Source organism: Heterocephalus glaber, unplaced genomic scaffold, assembly GCF_053883595.1.
Source record: "Heterocephalus glaber isolate CG9 unplaced genomic scaffold, H.glaber_assembly_v1.0 deba00001564, whole genome shotgun sequence".
Lineage (NCBI taxonomy): Eukaryota > Metazoa > Chordata > Mammalia > Rodentia > Bathyergidae > Heterocephalus > Heterocephalus glaber.
The window spans coordinates 19,869,591-19,886,301 of NW_028258351.1; the positions used below are offsets into that span (position 1 = coordinate 19,869,591).

General features: G+C 45.2%; 1 protein-coding gene across 2 annotated transcripts in view; it reads left to right on the forward strand.

Annotated features, from left to right (window-relative positions):
• The window catches only part of Pfas (phosphoribosylformylglycinamidine synthase), a 23,862-nt gene continuing 7,151 nt past the window's right edge, over window positions 1-16,711 (forward strand). The window contains exons 1-14 of one of the 2 annotated variants that reach the window (XM_004857492.3): window positions 1-90; window positions 5,647-5,803; window positions 5,888-6,023; window positions 6,453-6,558; window positions 7,035-7,224; window positions 7,339-7,444; window positions 7,808-7,948; window positions 8,065-8,189; window positions 8,373-8,501; window positions 10,561-10,692; window positions 10,822-10,950; window positions 15,952-16,025; window positions 16,124-16,280; window positions 16,596-16,657. In XM_004857492.3, the coding sequence (XP_004857549.3) occupies window positions 28-90; window positions 5,647-5,803; window positions 5,888-6,023; window positions 6,453-6,558; window positions 7,035-7,224; window positions 7,339-7,444; window positions 7,808-7,948; window positions 8,065-8,189; window positions 8,373-8,501; window positions 10,561-10,692; window positions 10,822-10,950; window positions 15,952-16,025; window positions 16,124-16,280; window positions 16,596-16,657 (1,707 nt within the window). In that variant the 5' untranslated portion in view covers window positions 1-27. Of the gene's footprint in view, window positions 91-5,646; window positions 5,804-5,887; window positions 6,024-6,452; window positions 6,559-7,034; window positions 7,225-7,338; window positions 7,445-7,807; window positions 7,949-8,064; window positions 8,190-8,372; window positions 8,502-10,560; window positions 10,693-10,821; window positions 10,951-15,951; window positions 16,026-16,123; window positions 16,281-16,595; window positions 16,658-16,711 lie in introns of those variants that run through there. The other variant, XM_021238498.2, reaches the window with a different exon arrangement.

Sequence of the window (16,711 nt, forward strand, 5' to 3'; positions counted from 1 at the left end):
GCTCGCCCGGGAATTTTCCCGCGGCGCATGCTGATGACGCACACCGCGCCAAGATTCTTCCAGCCGCACCGCCCAGGAGACAGCTTTCACGTGAGTAAAGTTTCTGCTAACTGATGGAGCCCCTCTTCTTGGAACAGCTCTTCGTCCCACCCCAAGCCCGATCCAGGCCGCATCAGTGTCCCCACTAGGCCGACCTGGGGCCCGCGTGCCTGCTTGTAGTAGGGGCGTCTTTTTATCTGCTCCTGCACGTGTTCAGCAGACGCTGGACGTGGGTGACTGAGCACGAGTAAACTTAGCCCCCTTTGTGTCATTTATTCTTCAACAAAAAACTTGTCGATCATTTGCTTTTATTTTGTTCGTGTTTTTGAGATCTGGTCTTGTTCTTGGATTGTAGGCTTGAGGCACCACTCCCCGCCAATCACCCACTTTGTCAGGCACCATGGTAGTCCATGGGGACACAGCCCTGATGTAGACAAACCCTGTACTCCTGGGGCTTATGTTTCACTAGCAGTGATAGGTGAATATCTTAAAATAATTCTGAGACGAGAAGGGGTGAGGGAGTTCATGCCTAGCGTGGTGGCGCACATATGTAATCCTGTCATTCGGGAAGCTGAGGCAGGAGGATCTCGAGTTCAGAGGCCATGCCTGGGCTACATGGGATGTTCAAGGCCCACCTGGACTATATAGTAAGGCTCTGTTTCAACCTTCCCCCATCCAAAAGCAAAAAGAAGAGTTCATTCAGTACATGCGAAGTTGAGGCAGGAGGACCTCTGCAAATTCGAGGCCAGACTAGACCACATAGTGAATTCAAGGCCAGTTTGAACTACATAGCGAGACCCTATCTCAAAAACAACAAGGGCCGGGGATTTAGCTCAGTGGTGCCGCACCTGCCAAGTGGAAGGTCTGAAGTTCAATCTCTGGTACTGCAAAAAAAAAAAAAAAGCCTGGGGTGGTGGTACATGCCTGTAATCCCAGCACTCAAGAGGGTGAGGCAGGAAGATTGAAAGTTCAAGACCATCCTGGGCAACTTAGCAAGACCCTGTCTCAAAATAGAAAATAAAATAAGGGCTGAGCCTGTAGCTCAGTGCAAAGACCTGAGTTCAATCCCCAGTACTGGGAAGGAAATCAGACCAAAAGAAGATTTTGTTCTAGTGTGGAACATAGAGTGAAAAATAAAAAGTCAGATAGTGATAAATACTACTTAAGAAATTAGAGTAGGACCATCTTATAGTGGCTCCTTAAATAAGTGGCTAGTCAAATAAGACTTTTCCAAGAAGTTGAATTTCCCCTGAAAGAGCAAGCCATCCAAATATCTGGGTGTAAAAAAAAAGAAAAGAAAAGAAAAAAAAGCTGTCCAGGTCTGAGCTTGGCAAGTTAGAGGAACAGAATAGAAGTTAGAAGTTAGTGTAATGATATGTCGTGGGTGAGAGTGGCAAGAGGCAGGGTTGGAGAGGTATGGAGTGGCCGGGCCAGGTGAGCCAGGGCATTGAGTTGGAATTTTATACCATGTGCAATGGGGAAGCCGTGATCTTTATGTTGACATGTGACAGATGGGTTGCAGTTGTGCAGAGGTGGAATTAGGAACTGATCTAGAAGCCAGTGCAAGCCATGTGTGGTGGCGGATGTCTGTTATGCAGGCAGGAGGATTGCAAGGTAAAACCCAGTCTGGGCAACTGAGTGAGGTCCTATCTCAAAATTAAGGTGGGAGGGGGCTGTGGATTTAGCTCAGTGGCACCGAACTGGCCTTGAAAGTGCAAGGTCCTGAGTTCAATCCTCAGTACTGCCAAAAAAACCCCCAAAAAACAACAAAAAAAGTTAAGGTGGGAGGCAGGGAATGTAGCACAATGCAAAGGCTTAGGAGTTCAGTTTCCACTACCAAAAGTAAGTAAATAAAAATAAAAGAAGAAGCCAATGCATTAGACTGGGTGAGTGATGGTGGTGGCTTAGAGTAGGATAAGGTAGTAGAGATGGAAAGGTGAGAGATTTGGAAGATGTTTGGAAGTAGATATACTGATGGATTGGGTATAGAAAGGTTGAGGCAAAGAAGATTCCTATGCTTTGGCTTTTGTTTTTGTTTTGCAGTGCAGGGTCTCAAACTCAAGGCCTCACCCATGCTAGGCAAGTATTCCAACACTGAGTTACATCCCCTGCTTGAATCCCATGCTTTGGCTTGAGCAACTGATCACATAGTGGTAGTGTTTCTTTAGATTGAGAAGATTAGAGGCATAGGATATCTGGAGAAACAATAAATCAAATTCTTTTTTTGGCCAAAACGGACTTTTTTGCTGTGTTTGTAGACATCTGTATGGTAATGTCATTTGAGCATTTGAATGTAATAACTGGAGCTTTGGGGAGAGTGAGTACTGGGTAAAGTTATGGAATCCTTTGGAAAAATATTAACTTGAACCATATGAAAATGCCATTTTCCATCAAAAAAATAGTTAAATGCTGGTAATTTCATTGACTCATCCCACTAGGTGATATTTAGTTTTAATTTTAGTTTTTTTGAGACAGGGTCATGCCATATTGTTCAGGCTGGTCTTGAACTCACTATGTAGTCCAGGCTGGCCTCAAATTTGTGGCAATCTTCCTGCCTCAGCCTCCCAAGTCCTGGTATTACAGGCATGTGCCTCTATGGCCAGCTCTACTAGGTAATATTTAAAGCCACAGGACTAGATGAGATCACTGGAATATATAGAGAGAAGAGAAATAAGGAAAGACATAGATTTATAGGTTGAGAATTGTAGGAGCCAGCACAAGACAATGGAGAAAGAGCAGCCACGAGATGAGAAGAATACTGGGAGAGGGTAGTGTCATTATAGCCAACAGAGGAAAGTATTTGAAGAACTAGGTATTTGAATAAGTCAGTTGCTGAGAAATCTTTAGAACAGTTGAGTTGCTGGGCGTGATGATGCTCTCCTGTAATCCCAGCAAGTGGGAGCCGAGGCAGGAGGATTGCTGTGAGTTCAAGGGCAGCTTATATTACATAGTGAGTTCAAGGCCAGCCTCACTTAGAGTAAGATCTTGTTTCAAAAAAACTAAAAAAATAAGGAATAAAAAAAACAGTTGAGTTACCCCTGGATGGTCAACATCATAATTCTTGGTCACCTGGACAAAGTAGTCAAAGAATTTTTTCCTTTTTCTTTTTATGGTACTGGGGATCAAACCTAGGTCCTCACTCAAGCTAAGTACATGAGCTACCACTGAGGCCCATCCTAGCCCCAAGAATTAGGTTTTTTGTTTTTGTTATTGTTTTTGTTTTGTTTCAATACTGGTGGTTGAACCCAGGGCTTTTGCCCTGAGGTGCATCCCTAGGAACCCCCCCCCCCCCACACCTGCCTTAAAAAAAATGTAGACAGGTCTCACTAAGGTACCTTAAACTTGCAGTCTTTTTGCCATAGCCTCCCAGAGTACTGGGATTACAAGCATGTAGCACCACACCTGTCTCCAAGAATTAAGTTTTTTAGCCTAAGTTCATTTGGAAGTACTTGTGAGTTGTCCAGATAGAGATGTGAGGCAGTGAACTTCCTTCCCTGTCACTTCCTTGAGTAGAGGCACTTTCTCTGTATGTGTGAGTGTGCTGAATAGATGGAGCATATCAGAAGCCCTCAGCTCTGCGGAGGAGGGGATGTGTTCCTGGATCTTCCCAGAGTTGCTGAGACCTGTGCTCGTCCCAATGAATGGAGAGGCTTTGGGTAGGAAGTGTATTCTAGGAGGGAGGCAAAGGAACAGAGACCAGACAAGGTAGGTTTTGGTGAGTAAAGCCAGGGTACTCCTGAGAAGCAGTGGGATCAGAAGTTGGAAAGGAAAGTCAGTGTGGTGGTGCACGCCTGTAATCCCAACACTTGGGAGGCTGAGGCAGGAGGATCACTGCAAGTTCGAGGCCAGCCTGGGTTACATAGTGAGTTCAAGGCCAGTCTGAACTATATAGCGAGACCCTGTCTCAAAAAGACCAAAGGAAAAAAAAGAAAAGTTAGGTAATTGGGGATAGATGCAGAAGGCCTTTGAATATTAGGTTTTACCTTGGGTAGAGGCATGAGACTTTGAAAATGGTAAAGCAGAGGAACTGTCATTTATGTTTGCCAAGCAGGCCCAGGCCAGCTCTTCCTCCAGGTTTATGCTCAGCTACTGTCTTGGTTCCAGCTGTTGTAACAAAGTACTATACATGAAATGGCTTAAAACATTGAATTTAGCCAGGTGCAGTAATGCACACCTATAATCCCAGCTAGTTGAGAGGCTGAGGGGGGAAGATTACAACTTCTAGCCCATGCTGGATAATTTAGTTAAGACTCTGTCTCAAAATTTTAAAAAAGGTGGGAGCTGGGGATGTAGCTCAGTGGTAGAATACTTGCTTAGTGTGTGTGAGCATGTGTGGTACCCCTCTACTGCAAAAACAAACAAAACCAGAACTTTCTCACAGTTCTGTAGGATACCTGAGATCGAGGTGCCAGCGTGGTGGTTGGGTTCTGGGCAGTCTTATCAGAAGGACTCCATCCTTACAACCTAATTACCTCCCAGGACTCCACATCAGAATACCCTTATATTAGGGATTAGGATTTCAATGTATGAATGTGGCAGGGGCAAAAACATTCAGTCAATAGCAGACACCATTTCTCCCTTGAATCCTTGACTCCTAAAGTGCTGAGTTGGTACCCACAGTCCCTTGACCTTAATCACGCTGTACTATAACGTAAGCTCTATAAAATGTGAGCTCTATGAGGGCATTAATGACTTCTGTATTTTTTGTTTGTATGTTTCTTTGTTTTGTGTGTGTGTGGAAGTGGGGATTGAACCAAAGACCTTTGCTCTAAGCTGCATCCCCATCTCTGTTTTAATTTTTTATTTTGAGACAGGGACTCACTAGATTGCCCAGACTAGCCTCAAACTTGGGATCCTCCTGCCTCAGCCTTCCAAAGTGCTGGAATTACAAGCATGTGCCACTAGGCCTGGTCCCATGATGGTGTTTTTAAGTCCTTGCCTCTGGCCCAGTAAAGTACTGATGCTTCAGAAACATGTCAAGAATGTACTACCTGGGGCCGGGGGTTTAGCTCAGTGGTGCCACTGCCTGCCTCACAAGTGCAAGGTCCCGAGTTCAATCTCCGGTACCAAAAAACAAAATAATAATAATAATGTACTACCTATGTTCTCTCCTCCTGTATCACTAGTGCCCATTTTTATTTATTTATTTTGGTACCGGGGATCGAATTCAGGTCCTTGCGCTTTCGAGGCAGGCAGCAGGCAGCGGAACCACTGAGCTAAATCCCTGGCCCTCTAGCACTCATTTTTAAAAAACTTATTTAGAGTCCAGCATGATGGTGCACACTTGTAATCCTAGCACTCAGGAGGCTGAGGGTGGGGGAATGTGAGTTTAAGGCTAGTCTGAGCTACATAGTGAGACCCTGTCTTTAAAAAATTGGTATATATATGTGTATGTATTGGGAATTGAACCCAGAACTTTATACATGCTAAATGCGTGCTCCACCACTGACCTACACCCCTAAAGCCCACATTTTATAGGAATGTCCCTGTTTTTTCCCCTACCATGTACCCAATGTCTTGGCTGTCCTTGAAATTTGAAATCAGTTCACCAGAACAGATAGACTCTAGTTAATGTTATTTTTGTTGGAATTTAACTCATCTCTCCAGAAAGAACACCTGCAGATGGCTCCAGTTCTTCGTTTCTACGTTCGCCCCTCTGGCCATGAGGGGGCAGCCTCTGGACAAAGTCTCCGGAAACTGCAAGAGAAACTGCCAGAGCTGGAGCGTGTTGAGACTGAGCTGTGCTACAATGTGAACTGGACAGGTTGGGCCAAGTATTGGGTTCTTGAGGGAGGTGCCTCAGTGCCAGGACAGTGTCTCAAGTTGTCATTGCCCTGTTTCTGTGTAGCTGAGGCCGTCCCAAGTACCCTGGAGATGAAGAAGCTAAAGTGGCTGTTTGGCTGCCCCTTGTTCCTGGATGATGTTGCTCAGGAGTCTTGGCTCCGTCCTGGCTCCAATGACCTGCTGCTGGAGGTCGGGCCCAGGTTTGTGTCTCCTCCTGGCAGCTTGTTCCATGTTCCAAGGCACATCCTCCATTTCAAACTCTGCACATCCCTCTGCTTCCACTCCCCTCCTGTCTCCTGTGCTCTTTGGAGATTTGTTTTTCCTTTGTTCCACCCTACTCCCCACCTAGGAAACTGCACATGCTTTCCTTGAGTGGGTAGGCACCTTTGAAGACCGAGCCCGCTCCCAGCCATGTTCTGGGAGCAAAATGACTTGCGGCAATTTTGTGGCAATTTTGACTCTCAAGGGATGGTTATGGTTTGTGTGACATTTGAAATCAGGTTTCTTGGTGCCCAGTCTGAGGCTGGAGGCCAGTGGTGAGATTAGTTGGACAGTAGTGGGCAGGATCCATCTTCCCAGCCGAGGCCTGCCAGGGTTCTCAGGCCCTTACCATCTGGCCTACTCCTCAGGCTGAACTTCTCTACCCCAACATCCACCAACATCGTTTCCGTGTGCCAGGCTGCTGGACTGGTGGCTGTGAATCGTGTGGAGCCTACCCGGCGCTATCAACTCTCGGTGAGGCAGTGGGCGATCAAGGTGGTGAATCAGGAGGTTGAGATGGACCAGAGATAGAGTTTAGGTTCTAAACACTAGAGAAATAATGGGAGAAGCCAGGAAAAGTTCTGGGCTTAACGATGACTGTGTATGGTTGTGCAGGTTGTTCACACCCTGCAGGTCCCTGGTTGAGTGGTGAATGGGACAGAAATCCATCCTCTGCTCCCTGTACTAATCTGCACATCCTTGTGTGGACTCACGCCTGAAAGGGGAGTCTTTTTATAGTCTGAACAAATGTACTATACAGGGGCGAGGATATGGCTCAGTGGTAGAACACTTGCTTAGCCGGTACAAGGCCCTGGGTTCAATCCCCAGCACCACCACCAAAAAAAAAAATGTTTCTCTAGGGGATGACAATGGACTGCGTGGCACTGCATAACTTGGATTTCTCTTCACTCTTCAACTTTCCCTATCTTTTGTGTGTGTCTCATCCCTAGTTTGCCCGCCGTCCTTCAGCTGAGATGAAGGCCATGGCCCTGGCTGCCCTGCATGACCGGATGACAGAGCAGCACTTCCCCCATCCCATCCAGAGCTTCCTCCCTGAGAGTACCCCAGCCCCACTCAGTGGCCCCATCAACATACTGCAAGAGGGCCGGTCTGCCCTGGAGAAGGCCAACCAAAAGCTAGGTCAGTGGGGTCCCTGGGAGAAAGAGGAGAGGGCCCAGGAGAAGCAAGCAGAGTGCTGGGGCCTGGAATGTGGCAACCTGAGTCCTGTAGTCAACTCTTCCGTTTGTCTCCCAGGTCTGGCTCTAGACTCTTGGGACCTGGATTTCTACACTAAGCGTTTCCAGGAGCTGCAGCGGAACCCCAGCACTGTGGAGGCCTTTGACTTAGCTCAGTCTAATAGGTGAGGAGGAGTGGGTCATTTTGATATCTTAGCCCATGGAATTTGGGAGGGAAGACCACAAGGACTCGCCTTCCTGGCATAGGGACCCTAGCTGCAGAGACCTCCCTGAGTCTGAGGGCCTGGATTTCCCCTGTCCATCCAAGAGTGTGCCCGTCACTTTGGCTCTGTATAATCCGCAATGACAGAATGCTCAAGGAAGGCTTTTTGGAATTGTTTTCCTCGTCTTACTTTATTTTTGGAATGTATTTTGATGTACTAAGTATAAACTGTTTGTAGCTCTACTGTTGGAATACTGTTGAGAAGACATGGCACAGAGGAATGACCCTTGATCTGACCTGTCTTCCCCTCTCTGTGGCCCTTCAGTGAGCACAGCCGACACTGGTTCTTCAAGGGCCAGCTCCACGTGGATGGGAAAAAGCTGCTACACTCCTTGTTTGAGTCCATCATGAGCACCCAGGCATCCTCAAATCCCAACAATGTCCTCAAGTTTTGTGACAACAGCAGGTCAGCTGTACCCTGGACTAGGGTGAGCTCAGACCTGGGGGAGGGGAGGCCCCAGGTGCTGGTTGGGTTGGCACAGATCCCAGGAAGGAAGCAAAATCCAGAACGGTTATCTGCAGTGCAATCCAGGGGAAGGAAGTCCGATTCCTGCAGCCTGAGGACCCTATAAAGCCAAGCTGCTTCCGGCAACAGCAGCGGCTGAGACATGTCGTCTTCACAGCTGAGACACACAACTTCCCCACAGGTAGCCTGGGTCCCCCAAGAGATGGGTGAGATCAGAGTGGTGGGATAGGGCAAAGGTCCCAGGCCTCTGGGCTGAGCTTGGGATAAACAGGCAAGAACAGTCTGGTTCCCCTTATTTCCTTGAAGGCAGTCAGAAATAGGGTGTGTTTCTGTGGCACTGATGCTTTTCCCTGTCTCTTTTCAGGAGTGTCCCCCTTTAGTGGTGCAACCACAGGCACAGGAGGCCGGATCCGAGACGTCCAGTGCACAGGCCGCGGGGCCCATGTGGTGGCTGGCACTGCTGGCTATTGCTTTGGAAACCTCTGCATCCCAGGTCCCATCACTTTCCTCTCTCCTTTTCTACTATTGTACCTGGGTGGTCCTGGCAGGCACCAGGTTCTTGGGTCTCTAAGGTCAAAGGGTCATCTGGATGCCTTTTTCCTATGAGGGAGGGCTCCAAAGTATCTAGCTTTTCATGGACCATGATCATAAGGAGTATAGCCCAGGGGAGTATAGCCCATCACTTGCCTCCTAAATCCAGTTTCTTAGGAAGCCTTTAAGTCTTGCTGGGCATAGTAGTGAATACCTGCACTCTAGGAGGTTGAGACAAGGAGGATCACAAATTCAAGTCCAGCCTGGGTAACTCAGTGACTTAGATCCTGTGTCAAAATAAAAAGGGCTGGGGATGCAGCTCAGTGCAAAGGCCCTGGGTTCAATCCTCAGTACTAAAAAAAATAGAAGAAATCTTAAGCCTGGAGGTGCAGTTCAGATTCAGAGTTCTTCCTAGCATATTTGAAGCTCTGGGTTTGATCCCCAGCACTGGGGGGAAAAAGGCTGGTGTGGGAGATAGAGAGCAAAGGCAGTGTTTAACTGCAGGCTCTACACCTCTCTAAAGTGGAACATTGTGAGCCTGGTGTGGTGGTGCACGCCTGTAATCCCAGCACTTGTGAGGCTGAGGCAGGAGGATCACCACAAGTTCGAGGCCAGCCTGGGCTACGTAGTGAGTTCAGGGCTAGCTTTAATTCCATAGCGAGACCCTGTCTCAAAAACAAAACAAAGAAAAAAAATCAGACCCCCCAAATTCAAAGACTCAGTTCAAAAATGGGCATCTGAAATGAGCAGACATTTCTCAGACAAAGAAGTAAAAACAGCAAATAAACATATGAAAAAATGTTCAACATCACTGGTCATTCGAGAGATGCAGATGAAAACAACACTGAGATTCCACCTCACCCCACAAAGAATGGCTGCTATTAAGAAATCATCCAATAACAAATGCTGGTGGGGGTGTGGGGAGAAAGGAACCCTTCTCCATTGTTGGTGGGAGTGCAGACTGGTGCAAGCACTGTGGAAATCAGTATGGAGATACCTCAAAGGACTAGAGGTCCCATTTGACCCAGCTATTCCCCTGTTGGGTATCTTCCCCAAAGAATTAAAAGAATCATACCACAGAGATATATGTGCACTCATGTTCATAGTGGCACAGTTTGTAATAGCTAAAGCTTGGAAACAGCCCAAATGCCCATCAACTGGAGACTGGATAAAGAAAATGTGTTTTTTTTAATAAAATGGAGTACTACTCAGCCATAAAGAATGAGAAACTAGAGACATTTATAGCTAAATAGATGCATATTGAGGCCATCCTCTTAAGTGAAATAAATAGGACACACATGTGTAAATACCGAACAGTTTCTCACACTAGAGAAACTGAAAGTGTAATTAAGGATACACACAGATGAAATGGCCTAATAACATTTCTCGGATTGTGTTTCCGTCGCGTGTCATATGACTATTGAAATTTAAATTAGGGAGAAGCTTGGTTTATGTGGAGTATGCTAGTTTTTTTCCAGATCACTATTTGTTCAATGTTGGTTTTGGGGATCTTTCTCAGATCACATCCTCTGGTGTCTTGTTGGTGCTTGAGATGCTTTTTTAAGTTATATGGAAGAATGTTTAAGTGCTTTTCAGTTTTGTTTTGGTTGAGTTCTACTGTATTTGAATATTATTGTAGGTTTTTTTCCCTTGTATTGTTCTTTTTTTTTTTGGTACTGGGGATTGAACTCGGGTCCTTGTGCTTGCGCAGCAGGTGGCAAAACCACTGATCTAAATCCCCAGCCCTCATTGTTCTTCTTTGAATGGTTTTAATTTTTGTATGTGTGTGTGTTTGATAATAAAGTTTTTAAATTAAAAAAAAAAAAACAAGGGCAGGGGATTTAGCTCAGTGGCACTGTGCCTGGCTCGAAAGCTCAAGGTCCTGAGTGTGATCCCTGGTACCAAACAAAAAGAAAAACAAAACAAACAAAAGTGTTACAGTCCAACCATGTAGGTGGGAAGATGCTGGCTCTTCCATTTTCTGTATGTATTGTCTATTTAACTTTCTCCTTCTCCCCCAGGTTACAGTCTTCCCTGGGAGGATCCAAGCTTCCAGTACCCTGGGAACTTTGCCCGGCCCCTGGAAATTGCCATTGAAGCCAGTAATGGGGCATCTGACTATGGAAACAAGTTTGGGGAGCCAGTTCTAGCTGGTGAGGCTGGGGGTATGGAGGGATACCAGATACCTTGTTCTAGAGGGGCTCGAGGGTGGTTCTGGGCAAGTGCTTAGGAGACTGGATGACTGGTCCTTTTCCCTCCTCTTTCCAATGTCCATTCTCTAGGCTTTGCCCGCTCCTTGGGTCTCCAGCTCCCAGATGGCCAGCGGCGTGAGTGGATCAAGCCTATCATGTTCAGTGGGGGCATTGGGTCCATGGAAGCTGAGCATGTGGGGAAGCAGCCCCCAGAGCCAGGTATCTGTCTGCCCCCTTTCCCTGCATCTGGCTAGCTTTCTCCCCAGCACAGGGCAGCTGCAGGGAGGGAATTGAGAGGGCATTTCAGTGGTTAGCGTTTAATCTCCTGGTTCATGTCTCTGCCCCTAGTATAGGTGCTCAAGGCAGCATAAAATTTTATGCCAGCAGGGCAGTCTCAGTCTTTGTTGCCTCTGTCTCCTCCCTTGTTTCCTTGTGCTTGGCAGGGGCCCTTCTCACCCCACCTTTGCAGGTCCCTGCTTCTGGATCACACTCTGCTTGTCAGTATTTACTTGGCACCTGCTGTGTGCCAGGAACTTTTATCTGCTGGGTTGGTTCAAACAAGCAAACATTTATTGAGTGCCCATTGTGTGCTGGGCATCATGCTAAGAGCTGTGAGGGAATTGAGATAAAAGCCCAGTTCCTACTTACTGACCAGGAGACCGAGTCACGTGGCTCAAAATTCAAAAGGCAAGTTTTTAAAATTCAAAATTCAAGTTTTGCAGTGAAAGCTTCTCTTGCTCCCCAGATAGCCCTCCCCCCACCCCTTTTTTGGTACTGGGGATCGAACTTAGGATTTTGTGCTTGCAAGGCAGGCAGCGATGCCACTGAGCTAAATCCACGACTTTTCTTTTTTAAAACTTATATACACATTTTTTCAAGTAATCACTTTAATTCATGTACCATAAAATTTATCCTTTCAAAGTGTACAAGTCAGTGTCTTTTATGTGTGTGTTGTTTTTTTTTGGTATTGGGGATTGAACTCAGGACCTTGCGCTTTTGAGGCAGGTGCTGGAACCACTGAGCTAAATCCTCGGCCCAGTCAGTGTCTTTTATTTATTTCTTTGTTTGTTTATTTGAGCGGGTTGAGGCAGGGTCTTGCTGTATAGTTCGAGTTGGCCTTGAACTCACAATGTAGTCCAGGCTGGCCTCGAACTTGTGGTGATCCTCCTGGCTCAGCCTCCCGAGTGCTGGAAGGTGTGCACTATCATATCTGGCAAGTCAGTGTTTTTTAATATGTTCACAAAATCATGCATCTATCACCACTAATTCCAGAGCATTTTCATCATGCCAGGAAGAAATGCTATATCCCTTAGCAGTCACTCCTCACCTCACTCCCAGGCTCTGACCATTAGTTTACTTTCTGTTTCTATTCATTTGTTTGTTCTGGGCTTTCATGTAAATAGGATCTTATAATACATATCTTCTTTCAGTTAGTGTAATATTTTCAAAGTTCATGCATGTTGTAGCATGTATGAGCATTTTATTTCATCTTCCGCTCCCTACTACCCCTGCTTTTTTTTCGGATAGCAGTGGAGATTGTTTGAGGCCTTTTTACCAGGCTACACCCCTATCCCTTATCCCTAATCCCTTTTAAATTTTTTATTTTGAGACAAGTTCTCAGTAGGTTGTCAAGTTGCCCAGGTTGAGCTCAAATTTGTAATCCTGCCTCAGCCTCCTATGAGTGCTGGTATTATAGTGGTGTGCCACCATGTCCAGCTTTCATTCTTTTTGGTTTATTTATTTATTTATTTTTGGTACTGGGGATTGAACTCGGGTCCTTGCGCTTGCTCAGCAGGCGGTGAAACCACTGAGCTAAATCCCCGGCCATGTTTTTTTTATTTTTTGAGACAGGGTCTCACTATGTAGCCCAGGCTGGCCTTGAACTCACTGCGATCCTCCTGTCTCACCCTCCCATGCTAGGATTACAGGCATGTGCCACCACTCATGCATGGCTCATTAGATAGATATGTTGATTCTATTTATGTATTTAACAGTGGTGGACAGTTGAGTTGCTTTTCTCTTAAGTGAAGAATAATGCTCCTGCAAACATTTGTGTCCACATCTTTATATGAGCATATGTTCTCACTTCTCATGTGTATAGAATAAGTAGAATTTCTGGATCACATGGTAAGTATGTTCAATTTTACAAGAAATTGTCAGACTGTTTTCTAAAATTCCATATCCTTGAAAACACTTATTATCTGATCTTTTGATTATAGTCATCATAGTGAGTGTGAAGCAGTACCTCAGTGTGATTTCAATTTTAATTACTTTGCTTTTTTTTTTTTTTTTTGTAAAGAAATAGAGTCTCCCCTGGAAGTTGTAGCAGGCTGAGGCAGGAGGATTACAAGTTTGAATCCAGTTTGGGCAATTTAGTAAATTAGCTAGACCCTTGCCTTTTTTTTTGTTTGTTTTTCGAGACTCTGTCTGGCTATGTAGCTCAAGCTGGCCTTGAATTCAGTAGGTAGCCCAGGCTGGCCTTGAACTTGCAGTGATCCTCCTGCCTCAGGCAAATTACTTTTTGGGGGGGGGGTACTGGGGATCAAACTCCGGTCCTTAGGCTTGGGAGGCAGGCCGCAGAACCACTGAGCTAAATCCCTGGCCCTCAAATTACTTTTTTTTTTATGGTATGGGGGATCGAACTCTGGTCCTTGCACTTGCAAGGCAGGCAGCGGAACCACTGAGCTAAATCCCCGGCCCCTCAGATTACTTTTGACAAGCCAGCAAGGTTCGATCCCCAGCACCACAAAAACAAAATAAAATAAAAGTATCAGTTACCAACCCTCAGGAAGCTGAGGTAGAAGGATGGAGTTTGAGGCCAGACTAGACAATACAGAGTTTTGTTTTTTATTTTTATAAATTGTGTTTCATTTTATCCCATTCCCTCCCTCAAGTTCCCTCCCCTCCCTATGTACAAAAGCTTTGTTTTCATTTTTTCCTTCTATTTTCACTTTTTTTCTTGTCCCTTCCTTCCTTTCTCCCTCCCTCCTCCCTTGTTTCCCTTCCCATTTGAATACTTTCTTCCCATTTCCCAACATCTATTATATATTACAGTCTTTATTTCAACTTTTGGTTTCTCACACCAGAGAAACAATGAGGTATTTAAACATGTGTGTCTGATTTATTTCACTTAAGAGTATGATCTCAGGGTCCATCCATTTAGCTGTAAATGTCTGAAGCTCATTCTTTTTCATCGCAGAGTAGCACTCCATTATACTAAAAAAATCCACATCTTTTTTATCCATTTGTCAGTTGATGGGCATTTGGGCTGTTTCCAAGATTTAGCTATTATAAATTGTGGTGCTATAAACATGGGTGTGCATGTATTGCTGTGGTATGATGCTTTTAATTCCTTCAGGAAGATAACCAAAAAGAGGTATAGCTGGGTCAAATGGAACCTCTAGTTTTAGTTTTTTGAGAAATCTCCACACAGTCATTGCCCCAGTCTGTACTCCTACCAACAGTGGAGAAGGGTTCTTTTTTCCCCACAGTCCCTCCAGCATTTGTTATTGGTCGATTTCTTGATAGCAGCCATTGTTTTTAGAGTGAGATAGAATCTCAGCATTGGTCATGTCGAACATTTTTTCATGTATTTATTTGCCATTTCTAATTCTTCATCTGAGAAGTGTCTTTTTATTTCAGATGTCCATTTTTGGATTGGGTCTTTAAATTTGGGGGGTCTGATTTTTTTGAGTTCTTTGTAAATTCTAGGTAATAGTTCTTTATCAGAATAGCTGGTAAAAATTTTTTTCCCATGTGGTGGGTTGTCTCTTCACTCTATTGGTGGTTTCTCTTGCTGTGCAAAAACTTTTTAATAAAATGAGGTCCTAGTTATGGATTCTTTATAGTATTTCTCGTCAGTCTGGGTTTTGTTCATGAAGTCTTTGCCTACTCCTAAGGACAAAACAGAGTTTAAAGCTAGCATATACTATATAACAAGACCCAATCTCAGAAACACTACTGTGTAGCTCGGTAGTAGAGCATTTACTAGGATGTGCAAGATCGTGGGTTCAATCCACAACACCATGAACACACACACACACACAGGCAATTGGCTATAAACACGTGAGTTCATCTCTGGTTTCATTTCTATCCCACCAATTAATATTCCTGTCCTTAACATTAGTAAGGCAGTGTCTTGATTATGGAAGCATTGTAGTAAAGCAAAAAGTAGGGTTAGGGATGTAGCTCAGTGGTGGTATGTGCCTACCATGCACAAGGCTCTGGGTTTGGTCCCTAATACTACCAAAACAAACAAAAAAACCCTCCAGAACATGAAAGTAGTAAGACCTCTAGATTTGTCATTTATGGTACTGTTTTGACTGTTCTAAGTCTCTCCCCTTTTCAATATGAATTTGAAGATCAGTTTGTCAATTTCTGCAAAAAAGGTGGATAGATTTTGTTAGGCTTTATGTTGACCCTGCAGATCAGTTTTTTGATATTGTCAACAATATTAAGTCTTTCATTCTATGAATGTGGGGTCTCTTTTCATTTGTTTAGGTCTTCTAAGATGTTTTACAGGGATTAGTGTAGGTCTGCACTTCTATTGTTAAATTCATTCCTAACTCTTTTATTCTCTCTGTTGTTATTGCAAATGGCATACATACTTACATGCCTTTCTCTTTCTTTTTTTTTTTTTAAAGAGGATGCCTTTATTTATTTATTTTTGGTACCGAGGATTGAACTCGGGACCTTGTGCTTTCGAGGCAGGTGCCAGAACCACTGAGCTAAATCCCCGGCCCTGCCTTTCCCTTTCTACTTAGCAATATATCTTGGAGAGCATTATCATATTGATAAAATCACATTACTTCATTACATTCATATGTAATTTCTTTTTTGGTAGTTCAGTGTTTCATTGGTGGACATATCATAATTTATTTAATTGGTACTCTATTAGCCTTATATTATTTTGTATTGGTAATATAAGTACATACACAATATTAGTCTTGTACATAGGTGATTTTATACCTGTGTGAATAAAACTAATAAATTCCTTGAAGTATAGTTACCCAATCAAAGAAGAGGCGTGTGTGTAATTTTGATTTGGTGTCGCCATGTTGTCCTCCATGGAGGTTGAACCACTTCACTTTCCATCGGCCCAATAGAGTGTGAAGGTTCTGTTCCCCTTATATTAGCTTCCCCTCTTCTCACACTGCCTCGCTTTAGAGGCCTCTTGAGGGGACTTGTCCCCCATTCTAGTTCTACCCTTGTTCCCTGCAGGGATGGAGGTTGTAAAGGTTGGGGGTCCTGTGTACAGGATTGGAGTTGGGGGTGGAGCTGCTTCATCTGTGCAGGTGAGTGGGAGCAGCTAAGGATACAGACTGATGTCACTGGGCCCCATGGGTAGGTGGCAGAGCTTCTCTGAGCTCAGCTATGCTTTATGTTTCCCCAGGTACAAGGAGACAACTCCAGTGACCTGGACTTTGGGGCTGTGCAGCGAGGAGACCCAGAGATGGAACAGAAGATGAACCGTGTGATCCGGGCTTGTGTGGAGGCCCCAAGGGGAAACCCCATCTGTAGCCTCCATGACCAGGGTGCTGGTGGCAATGGTGAGGGAATCGGTTGGGACAAGGGATGGCCTACCTGGTCTCCTACCGGGTTTGGTTTAGGAAGAGGCATCAAGGATCTGTAACCAGCTTCCCAGCTCTGAGAAACTCTGGGTCCTCTTCTCCACCTTTGTACTCTTGACAGGTTCCAGGTTGGAGAGGGTGGAGCCTGCTGCTGAGGGACAGCTGGTAGTGAGGGTGCAGCAGCAGCTCCTGCAGGGACATAGAATGAGGTGCTGCTTTGGAGGCCAGGAGTTGCTCTTTGTTCCCTGGGAGCTGGCCATGACCACATCACCTCTCCCTCCAATCCTTTACCAGGCAACGTCCTGAAGGAGCTGAGTGACCCAGCGGGAGCCATCATTTACACCAGCCGCTTCCAGGTGGGTCTCATCCTGAAACCTGGCTGTCCATGTCATGTACCCCTGTCAGCTCCA